This window comes from Neomonachus schauinslandi, chromosome 6, assembly GCF_002201575.2.
Source record: "Neomonachus schauinslandi chromosome 6, ASM220157v2, whole genome shotgun sequence".
NCBI classification, from domain to species: domain Eukaryota; kingdom Metazoa; phylum Chordata; class Mammalia; order Carnivora; family Phocidae; genus Neomonachus; species Neomonachus schauinslandi.
Genome location: NC_058408.1, coordinates 74,967,561 through 74,991,749, shown reverse-complemented (window position 1 = coordinate 74,991,749; position 24,189 = coordinate 74,967,561). Strand labels below are relative to the sequence as shown.

The following is a 24,189-nucleotide window of genomic DNA, read 5'->3' as shown; positions in this document are numbered from 1 at the left end:
TTCTTTCTTTCTTTCTTTCTTTCTTTCTTTCTTTCTTTCTTTCTTTCTTTCTTTCTTTCAGAGTCTTTATCAGTTTGTTGATCTTTTCAAAGAACCAGCTTCTGGTTTTATTGATTTGTTTTATTTAGTTTCTGTTTCATGTATTTCTTTGCTAATTTTTATTATTTCCTTCCTTCTACTGGCTTTGGCTTTTGTTTGTTTTTCTTTTTCCAGCTCCTTTAGGTCTAAGATTAGATTATTTATTTGAGACAGTTCTTGCTTCTTGAGATAGGCCTGTATTGCTATAAATTTCTCTCTTAGAACAGCTCTGCTGCATCCCAAACATTTTGGACTATTGTGTTTTCACTTTCATTTGTGTCCATGTATTTTTTGATTTCCTCTTTGATTTCTTGGTTGAACCATTCAGCATGTTATTTGACCTCCATGTGTTTGTGTTACTTCCAGATTTTTTTCTTGTGGTTGATTTCTAGTTTTATAGCATTGTGATTAGAAAAGATGCATGGTATGACTTCAGTCTTTTTGAATTTGTTGAGACTTGTTTTGTGGCCTAATGTGTGATCTATTCTGGAGAATGTACGGTGTGTACTTGAAAAGCATGTATATTCCAGTTTTAGGATGGAATGTTCTGAATATATCTGTTAGGTCCGTCTGGTCCAGTGTGTCATTCAAAGCCCGTGTCTCCTTGTTGATTTTCTCTTTAGATGAGGCATCATTGATGTAAGTGGGGTGTTAAAATCCCCTACTATTACTGTATTAACTTCAATTACCCCTTTATGTTTGTTATTAGCTGCTTTATATATTTAAGTTCCCTCTCCCTGGGGCAGGGACACTTTGGAGCAGTGCTGGCCCCTGTCAGTGCTGCTTGTACCTTGTGAGGCTTGGGGCACTGCTTTGGATGGGCTCCCACTACAGGGTCGGAGGGGGCAAGGCCACAGGAGAGCGCAGGGGCAGGGTGTGTGGTGTTAGCAAGGTCTGTGCAGGGGTGTTGTGGGAGGAGGCCTGGAGCTACTTTAGGAAAGTGCCAAAGGGCTGTAGGGGTGAATCCTCAGGAGAGTGAGGGGCGCGGGGTATAAAAGTTAGGTAAGGAGTGTTGGTGTGTTTTGCTGGTTCTTGCATGCAACCCAGCAACCAAACTCCTTACTTGTCCTCATGTCAGCTCATTTTGACAGCCATTTATTTTTTTAAAATATCAAACCAAAAAGAAATGATCCCCTGGTTGTAATAATTATATACAGTTGATTTCTCTCCGGTAGATAATGCTAGACAAAGACAAGGCATTTATCACAGATAAAGATACGAAGGCAGGGCAAAGGCAATCAAAGTGAAAGATCCTTGCTTCTTGTGAAGCAGCTTTATTCCAGTGACCTTATTTCTGTTATTCAAAACCACTAAGGGGAAACTGATGAATATTTGAGAAAGACAGTTCCTGTGCCCCATATTACTCCAAAAAAAAAAAAAAAAAGTCCTGGCTTAAAAAATCAGATATGCCAATTTATTAAAGTCTAAGAGTTTCACATGTGAAATGTCTTTAAGGAATCCCCAAGTTATTTTCCTTTTGGCTTTCAGGAACGAAGTCAAATAATTAAATATCAAAGAGCATAAAAGTACTTTTCCTTATTTTTTTAATTCAGTAATTTATCAGGTGAAAAGGCAGGACCACAGCGAAGATGAGCAGCACTTTTTCCATATTTGTCTACATGTCCATCAGCCAGGAACTGTATGTTGATTGAAGTTGGCCGTATTCTCAATGAAAGCCTGGGGCTGTAGAAAAGAATGAGTTTGGCAGGACAGTGGGGAAACAACAAAATTATGATAATCTGCTTAATCTTATTGCTAGGAGAAGAGAGGGAAGAGAAGATGGGAGAAAAATGAATTCAAATAGATGGACTGGAGAGGCAAAGAAAGTAAGAGGAAATGTAGCAAATTGTCAGGGAAAAGGGATGAGCAAAATACCAGATCATACCAAGGATGAATTTAAGCCTCTTGGCTCCAGTAAGTGAGAAACTCCTACCCTGGAAGATAGGAAAAAACCAGGCAGGGCATTTTTCCTTTAGAAATATGTCTGATTTGTTTATTATTTTTGCAGCTATCTTGATCTTAGATCTTTGATCATTCTAGAATATAAACTCATGATTTAACAAGTCACTTAAACTGATAGGTGACACTAAATTGAATTCTGTTTCAAAGCCCCAGACATAGAATTCTATCTGTGCTTATCGTGATCAAAATTTTACTTACAAATAATCAATAGGGTATTAGCAGCTGTCCTCTCAAAAAATACAAGATAACTTCATTTTTCCCTACTTCTTTTGTCTGCAGACAACTCTGTCATCATGGGAAGATACCAAATAAAGCCATTTTATTATTTCAGTCTTGGTGTGAGATACTAGATTTGCAGTGTAAGGGTACATAAGAACACAAGCTGCCATTTCACTTTGGGTGAATTTGCTTCAAAATAATGGCTAGGAAAATGAAGGCTCAACCTTTATGGCAACAATTCAATAACAGAGAGGTGATCAAGGTCACTCGACTGCACCAACATCCATCACACAGCATGATCACACAGGTATTACTCATTTGGTAGCACAGAAATGAAGTCATTATAACCAAGGGCTGTGTCACCAGATCAGCATCTGCTGCTCTGGAAAGAAGCCGCTCATCTTTGCCTAATGGTTTATATTTGAGAAAGGTCTCAGCACCCAGAATTTAACAGTCCATGTCATTAGCTTGTAACTATTTTTAAAAGAAGACAGCCCTTTTGTTTCCTTTATTGCCATATTTCTTATGCCAGAATGTCAGAAGTCATAAAACTTGTGAGATTTTAGAGGGTGTATTTTATTTTATTTTTTTTAAAGATCTTATTTATTTATTTTAGAGGGTGGAGAGGAGTAGAGGGGGAGGGAGAGAGAATCAGAAGCCCCACTCCATGCCCAGCTCAGAGCCCGAGGAGGGGCTCGATCCCACGACAGCGCCATCATGACCAGAGCTGAAACCAAGAGTTGGATGCTTAACTGACTGAGCCACCCAGGTGCCCAAGATGTATTTTATTTTATTTTATTTATTTATTTTTTTAATATAAAATGTTTTTAATTGTTTTTGAAAACATTTAAAAAACAATTTTTGAGCACTTTCAATAAAAAAAGAGAACTGAAATGCTATTGCAATATTCAACTACTGTAGTTTCAGCAGGTACAACAGACAACAAAACACTGGGGAAATCTGACTTTTTGCACTAAATGAAAACATGAAACAGGGCTTGTTTTTTGTCATTTATGGTGTAGTAAAACACATTATAGTACAAGACAATTATATGAACCTCAGATGCACTGCACAAAAAAAAAAAAACCAACTTTCCTTCTTTTCAGTTCAAAAGTCAGTGCTTATTGCAATTATATGCAAAATTATTTACTTCATGAAGTCTTATCAGGATAAACAGTATGAAAAATGTTTTAAACATGAAAACAATGAAAATAATTTGAGAAAAGAACATATTCAACAATAAGCAGAATTAGTAAACATAAAAAAGTAATAACTTGTGAATAACTATGCTTGCCTGGTTAACACTGAACCAGCTTTAATACAGCCAAGGGGGAGAAAAAAAGTGGTTACAGGAATACCTAGTACTGTACAAGATAAGTCAATAACACTCATGCACATTTTGTGATCATGTATTAACATGGTGAAGCAAACTAAATTCTTCCTGCTATAATATTCTCATGTAAGAGAATAAGAAATAGAAATATCTCATTGAGATCAATGCACATTGCTACATAAGACAATTTTATCTGTCACTATGATGACATTTTGTCTTTTCATAATGAAACACATTTAAAAAGTTTAATCTGTGGACTGTATTGGTTGCATTTATCCTAAGAGTTGTGCCTACCACAGGTTCAACAAATTTAGTGCAATATATGAACCCCAGGAAGTTTGCTGGACGAATTCAACCAAATTTAAAGTGTTTGCTGCAATACTGTACAGAGGGTTAAAAATCCTCCAGTCTTTATATTTTTATAAAAAAAGATTTCCATTATTTTTATATTAGTAGGAAGCTAATAATGTAAACAAGGGATTAGAATGGCCTCAAAATCTCCTTTTCAGAGTATCTCATATAGAAAGGCTCCCATCATTTGTTAAAAGAAATCACACAGTTTCCTTTGGGTATTGCATACTTTGGTGTGCAGTAGTGCTGTGTCTCAGTGTACAGTGAAGAAGTAACTAGCATCAAGAAAAAATATCAGATCATGAAATCAAGATAACAGCAAACACACACAAATGCCAATAACTAAGACATATCAATATATAAACCTCTGAGCCAACCCTAGCACCGTTTATTTATCAAAATATGTTAATACCCTACCTTGCAAATTTATTGAACGATTAAACCTTATTAAATTAAACCCTTCATCACATTTGTTAAATATTCATTGATTGTAGTCTTCTGATTGGCTTACTAATTAAGGTAAAGGAAAGCTTAGCTAGCTAGGTTCAAGGTAGCATAGCAATGGTTTAATGTTAGCTTTAAAAACTTAATGGCAATTTTTAAATCTATTTGAAAGTAATCCTAAATTCACTCAGATGGAGCTGTCAACTAGTGAGCAGATTTGTGTCAACAAGAAATTCATAAATAATTATTCATAAAACAAAATGGGAGCCATACAGAGAAACATTTTAAAACACATCCTGAGTGCTTCTTTTGCAACTGTGGTTATCACAATAAATAAATTAAGCATGTAATAAAATGCTCCTCTTCTTCAAGTACTATTGATATCCCCTTTGTTTTATCAGCGACATAAAGATTTGTGGCTTCAGACCTCGGGTGGTGAAATGTTTTTTGTTTGTTTTTTTATGTTCTCTCCCTCCGGTTTATTTGTTTTTCAAAGGGATCCCATGATCAACTTGTATTACTATATTCAGGAGTGAAGGAGTCAGTCACTAAATTGAGGACTTAGGAATATTATAATTAAAAACTCAAATTAAATCTTAAATAGTATTTTTATAAATGCATGTAGCCATTGTGATGAAACTGAGGAAATGCTTTTATTTTCCTTCTAAATTCCCCTATCTCAACTACCAAATAATAAAACATAAAGTATTTTTCTAACACGCTTGTACTTATTCTATTAAATTACAATATTTGGAGTTATTTTACTTGTGTGTGTGCATGTGCACGCATGTACATGCATGTCTCTGTGTGTGCTGGCTCCATATTAAAAATCAAATTTTAAAATAAGACTAATGCAAGGTCACAAATATAAATGGCTACTAGTTTTTCCTTTAAAAAATTTTAGTGCAGCTTTTGCTTTCCTTAAATTAATATTTAATTTTCCATTATTTTCTCCTATTTAAGCCCTTCAAAATGCAGGTGAAAATGGTACTGAAGTCCCAGAAAGTCCTACAGAGATTTTTTTCATTCTAAAGTAGCTCTATGCTTCAAGCCTAAATACTGATAATAACCTGAATATTATCCCTGTTTCAAGGAAGACCTTCTTGTCTACAGTTTACCTTAGCTATGATTTCATATCTAAAAGATAATGCCAACAACAACAAAAAATAGCCTATACCTAAAATCAATGGTATCCTCTACATTCTGTGCAGATCAACTGATGAATTAAAATGAACTTACACAAAATAAAGATCTAGAATGCTCTTGTAAAAGCTGGTTAGTCAATTGTTTACTAGCAAACAATGTGATTAAATGGGGGAACATTACAAAATTTAAAACCTAATACTTGCTCTTCTACAGCCTACTGTCTTCAGAAACTTGTTAAGAACTGAGGCAAGTCTAACCATTTCCTACTGAAGAAGAAACCACTTCTGCAGCAAACTCTTTTAAAATGTCACAATTAATATTAAGTGTTTCTGCTGCGGGAGGCACTTCCATTAAGACAAATACAATACATATGTCTTTAGATACAGTGTGCTACATATTATAAAACACTGTTTAACCCAACATTTCAACAGTAGGATGGTCCTTGCTTTCTAGCCACTCAAAACCTGAAGTCATAGAGCTCATGGATTCACTGCAAATTTGTTGAAATAATGGGTCATTCTTTAATTCTTCCAGTGTAGCTTCATCATCTTGTCCCTGCTGATGACCTGGATCAAACAGTAGGTTTGGGTCTAAAGTGTTCAAATCATTGATGCTGTCTGAGAGCTCAGAAGACAGCCTGATGTCACTCGAGAAATCAGACGCAGGATTAGTGAGGTCAGACGCTACCTGACCTACCAGCTGCTGGTTGGTTTGCAAGCTGTCTCCACTCAGCAGGTCTTTAACAGTGCTACTGAAATCTAACTGTTGCTCTCCGATTTCTCATTGTGCTTGATTATCTCCAGGAGAAAAGCTGATCTGATCGGTGCTATGACTTTTAGTGAGGTAAGGTGGTGTTTGGAATTCACGAACAGAAGTGCTGGAATCGATCATATTCTGCGGATTGGCACTAGGAAAAACAGTGGAAGTCTCCAAAATCTGAGTGAGATTCATCCGGGCTGTGTAATTGGAGGGCAGGTTGTTCACGCCCAAACCTCTCACTGAGTCATCATTGTCAGAATCAAGTTTACTCAACAAGACACTGGTTATTTTTTTACTGTTTGTTTGCTTCTGAAGAGCATTCGGGAAGGCTGTCTGCATCATGACCGTCAATGGAACTGATTGACTTCTTTGAGCTATGTTGTTGGCACACGCATCTGTGTGAACATTTGTGAAAACGTGAGCCTCTGGGGTTACTGGACTTCCAAAGGGTCACATTAGATCGGGGGATATTAGATACAGGGTACAGGGTGCTTCCACTAAGATTACGTTGGCGATGAACAGCAGGGCTCACACTCTGGCATCTGAAGTTGCTGCTGGCAGATGAATTAGTCCCTTTATTATCAAGAGGGGCAGGGACTGCAAAACCCTCCTGTTTGTTGGTGTTATTTACAGTGGCACCTTGATGCTGCACAGGAGAGACAGGAGTCAAGCGACCGAAATGAGTGTCATGATGTCTGGATTGAGACTGGTAAGACTGTCCAGGCACAGCAAAAGCATGAGGTTTCCTGAAACGGTCTTCCACTAGTTCCTGATAGCTTGGGAGAATGCCATGGCCAGAAACTGATGAATTACTAACCCCACTATACCCATTATTCATCCATTCAAGCTTGGTTTTGTCAGGGTGTGTGGCCATGGGTCTTTGCATCGGTTTCACAGGACTACTTGAGATAATGCTGGCATCATGATACGCCATACTGGAGCTTATTGGGGCAAATGCAAATGGATTCCTGCATTCAACAGGGCTGGGAGGGACACTACTGCTGCAGTTAGAATGTGGAGTACCAATGGGTGTGTGTCGGCTACTTCCTAAAGCACTATCCACAGGTGTGGTCTGGGCTAGCCTGGAGCAAGGGCTCTCCCGTGACAGACTCTGAGACCCAGCAATCATTTCTGATGTTGGAGTTGGGGTTGGGGTAGGAGTGGGTGTGGGTGTGTGGATCGGAGTGCCATTGCTGTGGATTGGATGATAGAAGTGGGTACTGGAGGCATGAGATGACATTGGAGCTCCTGGAGTTACTGACTGACTCTGAAGCGTCATTCCCAAACAGTTACTGTAAGAATGAGAATTGTTCATTGATATTTGCTGCTCCATAAGCACCAGCTCTTCCCCAATACTATCTTGTGTAAGCTCATCATCAAAAGGAAAGTAGCTTTCATTTGTTTGGGAAACAGAAGGCTCAAACTCTTTCAGTTCAGACTTTAGAGGTAACTGATCTGAAGACTGTGCTTGTATTTGATTCAAAGAAGATTCTTGTATCTGGCTATGCAGCTGCTGGATATAAGTGTCCTGTGGCATTCCTTTCAATTCCCAAACAGATTTCTCTAAGTCATTGATATCAGAGTGCTCAGGAACTGTCATAACACTGATATCTGGCTGTTGTTCACAGCCGGCAGATATAAACTCAGAATCCTTACTGACCTGCTGCCATTCATTTGAATTAAAGCTGCTATCTGGTTTTGAATCACTGTCCAAAAGAAAGACATTCCCTTCAAGTTTTACTTTTATATCTGGAGATGATGATGGTGTTTGCTGTTCTGAAGCTGAATCACCGGCAATGAGAGCAGAAGAACTCAAGAGTCGATTTGCCACTATGTGCGAATTGACATTCATTGAGACCTTGCTAGGAATCTGAGCACTGGCTGTTGAACTTTCTATTTTCCCTGAATGTGGAACCTTTTGGTCCTTCTCAACACTGCCTGGTTTCTGACCTTCTAGGATAACTGCAGAAAGCTGTTCCACAATTGGTTTCTTTATGGGAGGCACCTGGGACTCTTGCAATGCAGAAGACAGTGGCTTTCTTGGACTTTTAATGCATAATTTAGGGTCTCTATTTATTGAGTCACCATTAGCTGGTGAGCTGGTGCTGGTGAAAGTTAAGTTCTGAGTGGCAACTGAGAGGGTGACAGTGCTTGGATTATTGCCTGTCGAAGCGCCTGGCAGAGTTTCAGTACAGCGGCTTTTACATTTGGTCCTCTGGTCACAGACCTTGGTTGCTTTTGCTTCAGTGACACCTTCATTTGAAGGTTTTTGCACTACTCCATCCGTATTACTTTTCTGCCCCAAAAGGGCACTAGGTGTTGTTTTGGGAGCTTTAGTCCCATCAGAATTCTCTTGGCACTATACAGGATGCTCATCTGATGATGTTTCAGGTTCCATTTTGACTTCCACGGCAGATGCTCCCCCGGTGCTGCTGGTCCTGGATCCAGGAGACTGAAGTGAAACAACAGAACCATTCTTGATCTGTGGAATGGTCCTTGATTCTTCTGTTGTTCCTGTAGCACTGTTCACTGAGGCAGAATGTTTAAGAGGGGCACTACTGTTGCTGGGCGTGAGGGATATTGCTGTCATTTTCACCACATTTAGAGAACTCATGTGTGAAGTGGGTACAACAGCGGTTTTGATGGGACTGCTAGTAAAGAGGACAGTAGTTGGGGAGTGAATGGTGAGTGCACTGGTGTTGGCTGGTTTGGGTAAGATCTGAGGGTAGCGGTGCCGGGCAGAACGATCCCCACCAGGACTGGCTGGAACGTTCTGAGGAGTCTTTGGTGCCTGTTTCACAGACTGCATGCGCTGAGTGACCACTTGTACATTGAGGGGAAGAACTTTGCCGTCAGAAGAACTCATTGGACTTGGTGAAGTTACCAACTGCCTGGTCCTCTGGACCGGAATGGGACTAGGGACAGCTGCCACAACGATACCAATAGGCTGAGGAGAAAGGATTGCAGGATTTCCATTAGAAAGATTAGTCACTCCATTGGTTGTAGCACCTTCTGCTTTTTTGCCTGAGGATTCTCCTGGCAAAGGGGACTGTAGTTTCTGTTCTTGCTGCTGCTTCTGAATTTTCCGTTGCAATTGCTGTTTAGCATCACTAGGAGAAGGCAAAGTCTTCACTTGAGGCTGAAAAGAATTACTCTCAGCTGTAGGTATAAAAGCAGACGGCTGGGTAATTCCTTTAATTCCTGGTGGTGCTGCTGCCATTACCGTTAGAGCTGCCATCGACTTGGTGCCTATATAATGACTTTTTACAAGGAAGCGTGCTAACTCCAAGACCGTGTCGAATGGCTGGCTTAACACTTTCTGGGCCCATTCACACACAAGACGGCAAGCAGAAGAGATAACTTCCTCATCAATATTTTGAAGCTGCCCAGAAGGTTCAGTTCCTTCCAACCCATCTCCAGTTTTGTGAAAATCAAGATTGGGCAGTGTTGGCATGTGAACAAAGGTTTTTTTCCTTAGTCCACTGTAGCAATATTTAGATTTGCCTCTTGTGCCCAGACGACGTGCCTTCATGTTTGGAAAGACATTTTTCATGATCTTTCCAAAGTCAGCAGCACTTAATGGATGGTAACCAAGATTGTCACAATAGCTCTTGTACTCATCATAGACTTCCTGTTTGGGCAATGAAGTCTCAGGATGTTCTTCTAGGGTATTTCGAATCAGGAAGAGGCATGCATTTGCTGTGCCCGACTAGATGACACGGCATTCTGATCACTTTTCTCTCCATTGCTGAGACCAGAAGGCAGCTGAAGGTAGAGGTAGAGTTTCTCTAGGTCTGTAAAATTCTCAACTTCTTTCAAAATGCAGTCCACTTTAGATTGTACAGTTTTGCAGATGGAGTTCTTGATCTTGTGTTGCAGCGCGCTGGCCTCTGTCCCTGGCAGCCCAGGCACAAGGGCTGGCAGAGCCACCCCCGAGTTGGGGGCGCTGGGGGGAAGCTGCTGATGGGCATCAGGCTGCTGTGGTGGTGGCTGTTGTTGTTCCTCTGCCATCGCCTTTAGGTAATTCAGTCTTGAACGAAAATCGCAAGTCGGGAGCTGGGCGCCCAGGATGTATTTTAAAAGATGTGTCAGAATGTGCTCATTGGATTCAACTGTAGGAGACCCTATTGAAATCACAGAGGACGGGATTTCAGTCCCGTCTGTGACATAGAAACAAGTTGTGACCATGGATGACTTCTTTAAATTTGTTCTTGGTTTGTTTGTTTGAAAGCCAATAGATGCCTTTTGTATTTAATGAATTTCTTGTGAGGTCACGTGAAATCATGTCTTTGATGGAAGTGTAAAACTTGATGCAAACGTAGGAGCGAGAGCTCAAGTTCACCTGTTTGGTTCAAACCGAGGCTCCACTGTTTGCTGGTTGGGGAACCTGGCCAAGTAATTTAACTTCTCATGTATGCCACGGGGATGATGAGGATTGTGATGAAAATATTAGTAATAAATGTCTATCTCTTCAAACTGCTTTAAAGAAACAAATAATTAGGATTCTACCTGTCAAGTAATTAGCATTCTTCTGACAGAGAAAGGAGCCAACAAATATTCATTTTTGTGGATGTTGTTAGAAAAATTGAAGTACAAGTCATTCAGTGCATTTGTTCTGAACTGGGTAAATAGGGGCTTAAACACTGTGTTTATCTTTGGGGTAAGATGAATACTAATGACAATATTCATGATTTTTTAAATAGGAAGCCTTGGCATAAGTTATCCACAAATTACGTCTCTCAAACAAAGATTTTTCTCTACTGAAATATGGCAGCAGTTTCTACTATGTAGATCAAGATCTAAACGTGAACCCTTGTAATTTGTTCTCACTTACCCACCATGCAGGGAACTGCATGATTCCAAAATCAGAGAAGGGACTGATTCAAAGAGTGCAATTTTTTCCTAAAGGCCACTTTTAAAATTTGCTTAAATTCTTGGGGTGCCTGTGTGGCTCAGTTGATTGAGCATCCAACTCTTGATTTCGGCTCAGGTCATGGTCTCAGGGTCATGAGATCGAGCTGTGGGCTCCACACTGAGCACTGAGTGCTGGGCCTGGAACCTGCTTAAAATTCTCTCTGCCCCTCCCCTGCACTAGTGCACACACTCTCTCTCTCTCAAAAAAATTATCTTTTGCTTGCATTCTTTATGATAGAAAGTACTTCCTGAAGCAACCCACTCTCTGTAACCAAAGAAAGAAACTTCATGTAGGTTTTTCAGGTGCACTGACTTTCAGTTTCAGAGGGTGTCCCCTGAGCCCCTGATTTTAATGTTTCCAGTTACAGACCCCGATGGGAAAGGACTCAAGAAGTCACCCAGTTCCCAGATGGCCTCCCCCATTCAAGGGTTATGTCTTCTAAGATAGATCAGCCTTGACTCTGTTTCCATTTTCAGAAGCACTGATGAACCTTAACCTTCTAAATTGTTCCTTCAGGGTTCAGTCCTGTATCTTCCAAATTCCCGGGGTAGGTTGGAATTCATATTGGCTCTACTTACCTAGAGTCATATTTATCCTGTTTGTGAACTAGGTCAGCTATAAATCTTAAATTTGTGTGAATGTTGATTTCCTCAGTTCAATTGAAAGTTTCTTGCAGACATGCTCCTTTTCATTGACCTTGGCCGCAGACTAGGGATTCTGGCAGAAAGACCAAGGGATGGCAGATTTCCATAAATGCTTTAGAATGGCCATAAACCAAGAACCTCTAAATAGATATCATTTATCTTCTAGGCACAAGGACTGGAGTGGAGGGGAGGGGATAGGTGAGAAAGAATAGAAAAGAAAAAAACTAATATTTATTAAGGAGCTGCTATGCATCAGACATATTGTTCTTTTCTAGGTATGTGTAGTATCTCATTTCATCAGCCTTGCAGAGGAGATATTGTGGCCCAATTTTGTAGGTGAAGCTAGGCTAAGAGAAGTTAAGTGATTTATTCAGGGTCGCACAGCCGGTTTGTGGCAAAGCCAAGAGTCCAGGTCTGTCTTGATACCTGCTTGTTCTCCTTTCCTGTTAACACAGGATTATACCCTATAAATGTTCACTGCATATCTCATCATATGAATATGAAATTAATGAGGATGTTAAGGAGGAAAACACACACTGTTAGACCTTGAACTAGGAAGTCAATTAACCCTGTGATTTTAGGTATTTTCTCAATTTACCCAGAAAGCCTAAAGAAATGTTGAGGACTCTGGGGGTGCCTGGGTGGCTCAGTCGGGTAAGTGTCTGCCTTTGGCTCAGGTCATGATCTCAGGGTCCTGGGATTGAGCCCCACATCGGGCTCCCTGCTCGGCGGGAAGCCTGCTTCTCCCTCTCCCTTTGCCCCTCCCCCTGCTCATGCTCTGTCTCTCTCTCTCAAATAAATAAATAAAATCTTTAAAAAAAAAAGAAACATCAAAGACTCTACTGTAATAAAAGGTTTAGAAAGCTTTATGGAATATTATTTATAGGAAGTGAATTTATTTCAAAGCTGGTCAGATGCTCTGCACAGGAAAAACATTAAAGTTGTTGGGCTTCACTGTAGCCAAGTTGAGCGGGGGAACTAGAGGTGGTTGGGAAACCATTCAGCTGTTCAGTGTGTGCGGGAAAGAACCTTCCAGTCTCCTGGAGCAGCTGCTGATGTTCCTGGAGCTCAGCAGAGGGGCAGCGGGCTGGAGGGGCTGTGTGTACCTGTTGTTTGGGTTCCTGCCTTCTTTGGTGTTCTTATTTGCTGCCTGGCTACCCCTTGGCTCCACCCTCTGTCCCTGTTTGGTTTTGGAGGTCTCAGCTCTGCGGCCTCTCCAGTTCTCCCAAAGCTCTGCTATGGCTCTCATCTGCCATTATTTCCTCACTCATCTTCTTCCTCCTTGCTGATTTTTTAAAATTTCTGCACTTTCAGTATAATAGGTTTTATTTCCAGAGACCATGGAGATAAATGCACGTGCTTGAGGTCATGCACACACTCAATAATATACATGTGTGTTTGCTTATTCTAAGGTGACTTATTTCCATTATAGTTCTTATTCACTTGCCTAATTACTCTGTTTTTCTCTCCTCTCCCTGTCGCCTAATTTCCAAAGCATCCTATCTATATTCCTTATCTTAGAAAGCTCATTGTTCCCAGAGCTTATGGTCTCACCTCCCCAAACTCACTCCCGTTCTCACCTTTGAAACTCAGTCTCCTGTGTCCAGCGACTCATAGTGAGATGCTTTTGCTTTAAACAGTTAATACTGACTCTATCATATCCTCATGAAGTGCACCCCAGTTCCATTTCTTATATTGGCACTCCTCATCAATAATAATAAATGACGGACATGTATTCAAAGTTCACTGTGCTAGCCATTATCCTAGCCTCTGAAGAAAGCATTCCAGTACATCACAAATGACAAAACCAGGATTTGAAGTCAGTCCTACCACATGACATGTACTGTTACCCACGCTGCCTTGTTCTGTCCTTGCCACTGAATGAGGGAAGCGAGTCCCATCCCCCCACATCAGAGGAAAGGCATTTAGGTTGGCTAATTTAGACACTGCCTTGTACATGGGAGATCATCAGTAAATATGTGCTGTGTATCTACCACACAGTCCTCTAGATTCATTGCAGTGAAGAATTGTTTTAAACCACATATCTCATGCAGGTATGGTTTCCAGACACTAGTAACGAAAATGGCTGCACAAAAGATCTGTCATACAGAGAGCTATGTTTGCAAAGTAAACCCCGGTTTTATACTAATCTAAGTGAGTGCATGGAGAAAGGAGAGAAAACAAATACTCCCAACTCATTGTATTAAAGTATTCCATCCCATTAAATCCTTTAAGGTTTGCTCTTATTTCAAGTTTGTTTATTTATTTTTATGTACCTTTTTAGACTTAAATCTTTGGAGGGCATCTCTTGAACTCACTTTGAATGTTAGGTGGGGCACAGCAGAGGCAATGAGATGCTTCTAGACAATGATTAGAATTCAAAGAGCAGAAAAGAGATGCAATGATTAATGAGTGAAATATGTGAAAAATAACATTTGGAAATTAAAAGTGTTAATTTACTTTAAATATTTTTATTATGTAGCAAGAACTCTGCATGGACCAAGGCAGTAAGACCCATAATATATTTCTCTATACTTTAATTACTTTTTTCATCTGAGTTTGACAGTGTGATCCTTTCTCTCTCAGTTTCTGAGAAGTTAAGTTGAAGAGTGCATTAGGACAGGAACGAATGGAAGTGGCTTGATATCTTTATTTCACAGGCAATGAATAATGAGTAGTTTGTTGGTGATTTATGTTAATCTAAATATGAGACAGAATACTATCATGCACTTCATAGTCTGTCAGAAATTCTGTCATGTCTAGAAATAAAGAATTATCCATATGTCTTTTTAACGAAAACCTTGATTTGTACAGTCACTTGATAGCATTATAGTTTTGTCCACAATCATAAAATTGATTTGTCATGATGCAATAAGCAAAATTGCATATATATGTGGAAAAATGTTCTTATATATATTTAACTTTAGGAGTATTATAAAATTGCTATTATATAAAGTTCAGGAAAAGAAAGATTGAAATCCCTAGTTAAAGAGACCTTTCCCCATCCTGTACTTGTTTTTTAGAAGAGGAAAATGTTTTAAAAAAAAAAAGCTATTATGGACAGGGAAGCTTCAGAAATGAACCTGCTTTCTGGATCATTTGAACAGCAGGTTATTTATTGAGCCTCCATGTGTCCCAATCCTGTGCTGGGTGCTGAGGCCACCAACCCTGCCCTCAGATAGTTCTGCCCCACCTCTCTCTAACAGCAACTGCAAGTGATGGTTTGTTTTATTTGGGATTCTGAAAAGAGGTATGTAGCAGAAAGGGTACAGAGATGATGCTAATGGTCATAAAAGGGAGACAGCAAAGCGTAATGATCAGGGGTCTGGGCTCTCGGTTCACACTGCCTGGGTTCAAATCTCAGCTCCCTTAATTATGACCTTGACCTCTCTGTGCCTCAGTTCCACATCTGTAAAATAGGAATAATCATGGTAGTTAATTCAAAGGATTTTTAATGATTATGGGAAATTATGCTCAACAAAATTTGGTTATCACAGTATAATTAACAATATCGTCAGCTTCCTGATAATTATAGATCTTGAGGCAGGAGACAGAAGAGAAGTCTTCTCAACATCCTGCTGTTCCGTAATGTGTTGGTCACTAAAGACAAACTCAACAGTAGGTCTTCCTGTTGTCTTGGTTGAAGTAGATAGGGAAAAATCAGTCTTGGTAAATCATCAGGCTTTATTAACCTTATACCTGGGCAGTACCTTACTCATGAGTATTTACTACATGTCTGCATCATAGTTCTGGGAGCTGCTCAAGGGCACGGGGCAATCCTTATTTAGCTCATTGGCTTTAGTACTTAACGTGGTCCTATATATATCATAGGCATTGATAAATGAATTTCTTATATAAACTCTTAGAAAATATTTTTTCTTGGAAAATATTTTAAATGAAAATATATCTTTACTAAATTACATAAATACTATGTGCTTTTTGTGACTTGTTTAGAAACTACAGACGAGTTTAAAAATCATGTATAGTCCTGCTACCCAGAGATATATAACATTGTGCTATATGATATATATATCTACTTTTTCTATGCACACACACTTTTGTTTTGAACAAAAAAATGGAATATTACAGTAAATGCTTTTGGTAGCCTGCTCTTTCATGAAATAATATACAGTGAATACTTACTTGAAATCAGACACAGTCTTCTGAAATACCATTTTTAATGGGATGCAAGTTACCTAATGTTTATTCTTTAATATTTAGATTACATTTCATTTTATGCATTTATAGTAAAATCACCATTGTTAAATATTGCCACACATGCTCTTTGCTGTCCTCTCACCTCTGCCCATGTGCTCCCATTGTACTGTGCACTTTGCTTATCACAGCCCTTATTATGCCTACAGAGTCACCCCGGATCATTATTGACCATTATTGCCTGTTCCTCCACCAGCGTATACATGCCATGCGAACAGAGGCCCCATCTAGTTTCACCATTATGATCCTAGTTTCCAGTATACTGCTTGGCTACATCCAGGGTGCTCAGTGTGTATTTGTTGGATAAATATGTAATAGGTATCATCTTCATCTAATTATCATTCTTTAAAAAGTAAATCATTCTGGGGGTACCTGGGTGGCTCAGTTGGTTAAGTGTCTGCCTTCGGCTCGGGTCATGATCTCAGGGTCCTGGGATCGAGCCCCGCATCGGGCTCCCTGCTCGGCGGGAAGCCTGCTTCTCCCTCTCCCACTCCCCCCGCTTGTGTTCCCTCTCTTGCTGTCTCTCTCTCTGTGTCAAATAAATTAAAAAAAAAAAAAAGTAAATCATTCTGAAGGTTCCTATGATTTGTTGTTTGGAGCTGGGTATATCTGGGATATACCCAGATGTGATTTTGAAGGGAGGGTGTGGAGCGTGGGCAGGGGGTAGGCAGGGCAAATCAGGGAGTAACCTGGTCAGGACATCAGGGACAGGGGAGTGAAAAATGTTCTCTTGACTCACCTTCTCCCCTCACACTTTCCAGCAAGAGCCTCAGTTCCTCCCCTGACCTTCAGAATAAAATTCTTGGACACAATGGGATGAGAAACAGACCTTCATTTATTTATTGGGGATTAAGTGAATGGGGACGTGTATACACTTAACTGGGACTGCCTGAATTATATTCAAAGAATCCACTTCCAAGTCTGTGACTTGACTGAAATAAATCCTGCTCTGTCTGGGACATGGTAGCAGGAAAAGGACGGGACAGCATTGACGGAGTGTCTGGAGGAGGGACTTTCCTACATCATTGCGTTGCATCTGCTCAACAACCCCGAGAGGTAGAAACAGTTCAGGGCCCCGAGGGCAACCCTACATGAGTTGACTCCTGAGTCTACTTTCCCAGGTCAAAATATTAGGGAGAATGAATTCTTCGATCTGATGAGGAAATGACTTACAGCTAATACAAACAAATTCTACATTCTGTCTCACCAGGAAGCCATTCCTATTTGTTTAGGTATGTCTTGGATGATTCTCACTTAGGAATTAGTTTAGAAAGTAGAAAAAAAACAACAACAACACTGATATAGAGAAACAAAGCCATTTAAAAACTCACGTCTGAGAAGATAGAGCCTTTTACCAATACCTACAGGAGATCTATAAAAAATTAAAAGGATTTCTAGATCACAAATATTTTATTGTATTTATGAAGCACATAAAACATGTTGTACTCACATTGGACTTCACGTATGGTATCCTGGCATCATATTATGGTTTTTTTTTTCCTTCAAAATTTATTGTTTCTTTTATTCCCAGGTGAGAATAACGAGTTTGTTCTCTGAGACTTGGTCTTGAAGGATCCATCTTTCATGATGGTTCCTGTGAAGCATGTAGTAACAGATCAGTAAATATTATCTATATAAACCATGAATGAATCCTATTGGGGTGGTGGTTCTTATCCCAAAATCCTTGGCTAGGTTACATGGGGGTCCTTGAGCTAACTGAAATTTGTGTATAATTCAGATGTCAGTGTCTTCCCTGGGCGTCTTCACACCTAATCTACTAAGGGTGTTTGTCCTTGGATGTTTCAGGAAGCTTGGCTGGAGCCCCAAACCTGGCACGCTCTCTGTATCTCAGGAGATTCTCGGGAAACTTGTCATTTCCTGATCACTTCTGACTGAGTTCACGCCAGGATACTATTTCACCTGTCATTCCATTTCCCTGGTACATCATAGTGGGTATGCTTCAGGTTTTTAAAATTTTCTTCATTCAGGTTTTTAAAAATTTGTCCAGAGTACCATTGACACACAGCTGTGTAAGTAGTTTAATTTTATTAAAAATGTGGGATAAGTATTATGCTGAGTGAAATAAGTCAGTCAGAGAAAGACATGTATCATATGACCTCACTGATGTGAGGAATTCTTAATCTCAGGAAACAAACTGAGGGTTGCTGGAGTGGTGGGGGGTGGGAGAGATGGGGTGACTGGGTGATAGACACTGGGGAGGGTATATGCTATGGTGAGCACTGTGAATTGTGCAAGACTGTTGAATCACAGATCTGTACCTCTGAAGCAAATAATGCAATATATGTTAAAAAAAAAAAAAAAGAAGATAGCAGGAAGGGAAAAATGAAGGGAGGGAAATCAGAGGGGGAGACAAACCATGAGAGACTATGGACTCTGAGAAACAAACTGAGGGTTCTAGAGGGGAGGGGGGTGGGAGGATGGGTTAGCCCGGTGATGGGTATTAAAGAGGGCACGTTCTGCATGGAGCGCTGGGTGTTATACGCAAACAATGAGTCATGGAACACTACATCAAAAACTAATGTTGTAATGTATGGTGATTAACATAACATAATAAAAAAATAAATAAATAAAATGTGGGGTAAGTTGAAATCAAATACTCTATATTGCTGGTGCGTGTATGTTTCAAACTCTGGCTACTCAATTTATTGAATATTTCTTATTGGCTCTCCTTGCACCTAGAGCCCCTCCCCCCTGCAATCTTACTGGGCACCCACTTCCGTTTCCCATCTGCTCAAATACCAGAGTAACTGATTTTCTTATTTTCTTTTACAGAGAAATTTTGTTCTTTCATGCTTTTTCTTTTAATCTGCACTGTGCACGCCATTAAAAAACATAATGCTTTTGCTAAGCAAATACTCTTGATTCCCCTAAGAAGAATTCTGTCTCCAGCTTTCCCTAAGAAGTACTAGATTGGGTAGGAATTGTCAGGGCGGGTCCTTTCAATGGCTATTTCTAAGTGTCCTGCACTCCTCCAAAAGGACAACCCTTAAGAAAATCCTAAATTATTTTATTTCAAGGAGAGACTTTAAAAACTGAATTGAGTTTGAGAGCCTGGTTATTATGCCATTAAAAGAAAAAAAAAGGAAGTCTGGGAAGCTGAATGTCTGGGGATGGATTTAGCTGATGTGCTTCCCAAGAAACACTTAAGGAAATTATTAGCGCTGTGTTATGATATTTTAGTACATTTATTTGGTAGCTCTTATTGTGGAAAAGGATGTATATTGTTTTAAAAGTGACATTTTTACTCTTGGAAGAAAATTGTCTCTTAAACCACTTTTAATATGTTTATTTTTACTTATTTTTATTGCTTGGTGAAATAGTAAAATTCACAGCAGTGATCAAAAAATCCTTCTAGGTCATGCTTAGAACCTGCTAGAAATCTGAGTCTGAACACTTAGAAGGAATCCTACCATGCAATCTTTTATTTAAATTATACACACATATTTCAAAACATGTTATTTTGGAATCACTGTAGAGGAAATATTTTAAGGTTGGAAGTCCTACCATCCTAAAGGAGTGGTTTTCTTTCCCAGGTTTTTCTTCTGCCCTTGTCCATATGCACACGCACATTTCTATGGTTGTGCTCGTGGTCTTCTTCTTTTTGTTTTTTTTCCATATTCATTTATTTATTTATTTTTTTATTCTTATGTTAATCCCCATACATTACATCATTAGTTTTAGATGAAGTGTTCCATGATTCATTGTTTGTGCATAACACCCAGTGCTCCATGCAGAACGTGCCCTCCTCAATACCCATCACCAGGCTAACCCATCCTCCCACCCCCCTCCCCTCTAGAACCCTGTTTGTTTTTCAGAGTCCATCGTCTCTCATGGTTCGTCTAACCCTCCGATTTCCCCCGCTTCATTCTTCCCCTCCCGCTACCTTCTTCTTCTTTTTTTTTCTTAACATATATTGCATTATTTGTTTCAGAGGTACAGATCTGAGATTCAACAGTCTTGCACAATTCACAGCACTTACTAGAGCACATACCCTCCCCAGTGTCTATCACCCAGTCACCCCATCCCTCCCACCCCACCCCCCACTCCAGCAACCCTCAGTTTGTTTCCTGAGATTAAGAATTCCTCATATCAGTGAGATCATATGATACATGTCTTTCTCTGTTTGACTTATTTCGCTCAACATAATACCCTCCAGTTCCATCCACGTCATTGCAAATGGCAAGATCTCAGTCCTTTTGATGGCTGCATCATATTCCATTGTATATATATACCACTTCTTCTTTATCCATTCATCTGTCGATGGACATCTTGGCTCTTTCCACAGTTTGGCTATTGTGGACATTGCTGCTATAAACATCAGGGTGCACGTACCATTTCGGATCCCTACTTCTGTATCTTTGGGGTAAATACCCACTAGTGCAATTGCTGGATCATATGGTAGCTCTATTTTCAACTTTTTAAGGAACCTCCATACTGTTTTCCAGAGTGGCTGCACCAGCTTGCATTCCCACCAACAGTGTAGGAGGGTTCCCCTTTCTCCGCATCCTCAACATCTGTCATTTCCTGACTTGTTAATTTTAGCCATTCTGACTGGTGTGAGGTGGTATCTCACTGAGGTTTTGACTTGGATTTCCCTGAGGCTGAGCGATATTGTGTGCTCGTGGTCTTCTATAAAGCACGGCGATCATGTGTTTTGAACCGAACATCACATCATAAAATCTTTTCCACATTACTATAGTCTTCCCAGTTAAACATTCTAAAGGATTCATAATTTTCATAAATCAATATGCCAGAGATGACTTAATCGTTATCTTGTGGGCTCATTTATTTGTAAGTTAAATACATATTAATAGTTTAATTTTTTCCCCACATTTAGGACTGGAAAGAACAGTTCTGATGTTGCAACGTTGTGAACACCATATGGTGACCAAAGCACTAAAACTGCTCTTTTACTAAGCAGCGCATTTAGCGGGGGTGCCTATGCTTTCTTGGGGGTGGTGGCACTAAGATATGAACCCAGAGTCCCACAGGCAACATTGCTTTTGACAGCGTAAAAGAGCATGTGAAAGTATACTCCCCTGCGGAACAGTGGTCTCCAAAGGAGCCTCGGTTGACTTAAACCCAAAAGGCTGTGTTCCATCTTCACCAACAATGGGCTAAATAATCTTGACACACCAAAAAAGTGTAGTCCAGAGATTTGGCTGAATTGCTTTGTTGGGGGGCGCGTGCCCGGGACATCACCTCCAAAGGCAGGGCCTGCTCATTCAGACTGTGGAATCTGCTGGAAGGAGTTCTGAATCCAAAATAGCAGGGTGCCCTGCTGTGTCTCACTGGGTGCCCACGATACACTCTGAAAAGAACGTAGGAGGGAAGGCAGGGTGGGGCCGCTCTGCGGGCATTTTGTGGGTGAATGATGTCAAACATAAATCTTCATTTGATTCTCAAGAAAACCGAGGGCTGTATCAGGCTGGGAAATCAGGTTATTGTTCAAGAATTGGGGGCTAAGTCCTTCCTGGGAAAGAAAGATGATTTCTACTTTGGGAGCACATCGTGAGTTTGCAAGAGTTCGGCTGTCACTTTTGCAGAAAGTCTAGAAGTCTCAAGGAGATGCTGCTGCAAGGTTCAGTTACCCACTGCGAACCTGTCAGACCGGCAGAGATGAGAAAGGTTTTGGGATTCCACCTGTGGGATTTGGGCCAGTCTGAGCCCATGGGTGGAATATGCGTGTCAGGCCTGCCAGACCGCACAGGGCGATCAGGCTTGACGGGGTCTTTGCAGGATGCCGTTGGAAGATTCTGGGAATATGAAATGCTTTTCTTACGCTTGGGTGATCCTTGCCCCTCGTTGGCAGTTCCCGTGCTGGAGTTTGCTCGGAATGTGCTTTTGTCGGAAATGTCAGGCTGCTTGGATGGAGTGCATGCTCATGGGAAGAGTCAGTGCTCGGAACTCAGAGATACCCAGGCTCTTTTTCTGATGTTTTTTTGATAAAATGAGGGTAACAATGGAATATCCTTCCTGGAAAACCATACCACAGTATTTAAGTAAAAAAAAAAAAAAAAATGGTAGGAGGGAAAGCAGTGTATTTCTCACACGGAATGTAGGGTAGTAATTTGCAGTCTTTAAGTGGATCCTGTCTGGAGATGGCAGTCTCAAGGCCTGTTGTCCGGGTTGTGCACTGACACAGCATGAGAGGAATTATGAGGTAGAGTGGTTGGAGCCTGGGCTACATCTGGGTTTGAATCCCAGCTCTGGCCCCTTATTTGACCTTAAAGCAATCTTAAACTCCGTAAGCTTCATTTCTTTGTCTGTACCCACGGGGCTCTTGTGAAGAGCAAGTAAGATAATTTCTGCAAAGCACGGCATGCACTGCAGGGCACGTCATGCGAAATCCATGATGTTAATGGAGTGGCCTTGATTTGTAGATGAGTAACCTGAGTTGGTTTTCTAGAAAGGTGGCTAGAAGGAGTGGAGTGTCTGGCTCGTGAGCTAAATTGAGCCTGTGGACTTGTTTTATTTTGCCTTTAAATATAAGTAAGTAACATTTTAAAGTTGACAGATCTCCCGTAAAACCCTATCCATTATTTTTTTTCCCCAAATGTGGGAGATGTTGCAGCCCCAGACTCCAGGCTCGCCTGACGGGCATCTGCAAAAGCAAATAAACTGCTGGCTCCTTGGGAATGGGACCTGCCCTTTCTAGCTTCTGCCACTGCTGTCTGTTTTCTCTGGAGCCTAGTGACAGTTGGCATTCAGCCCTGTGCTTCCACAACAGAAAAAATCATTTCTATCAGCAGGGAAGACAAACCAGAGAGGCTGAGAGGCATAGAGTTTGCGAGAAAATCAGGTGAGAGCGTATTTCTCTGTGGAAGCGTGGAATACACTATTTAAAATGCAAAGAAAGTATAAAATACTATGCTCGGCCCACTTTACTCATGGATGGTATCTTCGTGGCTCATACGATCCTATTAGCTTGTGAGCCATGATCTGCAGGACCCGTGGAAGGATGGAGTGAGTTCTCTGGCGGCTGGAATATCTCGAAGTGGCCTGTGATACCCAGTTTTCATAGAGGCACCTAAGGCCGTCTGCTTCATTTCGTGGAGTTCCTGCAGCCCTGTTACTCAGGGAGAGAACCGTGGTGATTCCTGAAGAGTGTTTGAAAATCTCAGGCCTCACGGCGTCTTCCCCATCGTTGGCATGGGTTGGACTAGAACTCTAACAAATGTGTCTTTCTCTCTTTTTGTCCCTCACCCCCCACCTTTCTCTCCTCCTCTCTCCTTCCCTCTCTCCCTCCCTTCCTTGTACAGGTGTATATGTTTCGAGAGTAACAATGTCCACTTGATAAGTGGCCCACAGTGATAAGTAATTTACTTTAGTAGTATGTGTGTGCCTTCCAGAGGTGACTGACAATGAAGTTGAAACCAAGAGGACAGAGGGAAGAGATTATAGTGTGGTCACATGGCCCCCAGAGTAGCCAGTAAGACTAGCCAAGGGTGTGGTCACGGGCCATCCCAATTGTTCAGTGGCTTAGCACAGGAAAGATGGGATTTTTGCTCACCTGCCCAGTGTGGGTTTACGGGAGCCCTGCTCGTGACCACAGCTGACAGAGGCTCTGTCTAGTTGCTTCGATCACTGCCGGTGCCGGGAAAGGGAGAGCCGCGGTGTCCCGGACTGGCCGTTCCACGCCTGTGCTCGGAAGCATCCCACGTCCGCTCACGTTTACCAGCTGAATGCAGTCATGTAGCCGGGTATGAGTTCAAGGAGGAGGGGAAATGCAACTTTACCATGTGCCCAGAAAGGGAGAGACTTGGTGTATTTGTGACTGTCCTTACTGTGTACGTCTTTCCTAAACCCCTCCGAGGAACCTGCACAAACTAATTCTCTCCTAAGTGTCATCTGAGTAGGAATAACAGCGTGTGGTGTCATAATTCATATGTTTTTGGGGGTGTTGGAGAGGCTTTACCTTCGTTGCACAGTACAGTATTGGAGCTGGGCTTCTGATTCTAGAAATCCTTTCTTCCATTTCGGCCATGCTTCTCATTTCCTGGGTCCTCTGAGAATGACGCTCATTTATTTGCATTTGGCTCCCACCCATCTTGTCTTGTTAATGTAAATACTACGTTTGGAGAATCAGAATTACCTACTAG

The 24,189-nt window shown here is 40.9% G+C and overlaps 2 protein-coding genes across 2 annotated transcripts in view; one reads left to right on the top strand and one right to left on the bottom strand.

Annotated features, from left to right (window-relative positions):
* PRKG1 (protein kinase cGMP-dependent 1) overlaps positions 1-24,189 on the top strand; it is a 1,258,435-nt gene that overhangs the window by 43,115 nt on the left and 1,191,131 nt on the right. The window lies entirely within an intron of this gene.
* On the bottom strand, positions 5,945-10,303 carry LOC123325093 (DNA-binding protein RFX7-like). Its single transcript, XM_044915988.1, is given in 3 exon segments — positions 5,945-6,743; positions 6,745-9,973; positions 9,976-10,303. Coding segments are annotated over 3 exon segments (4,356 nt in total).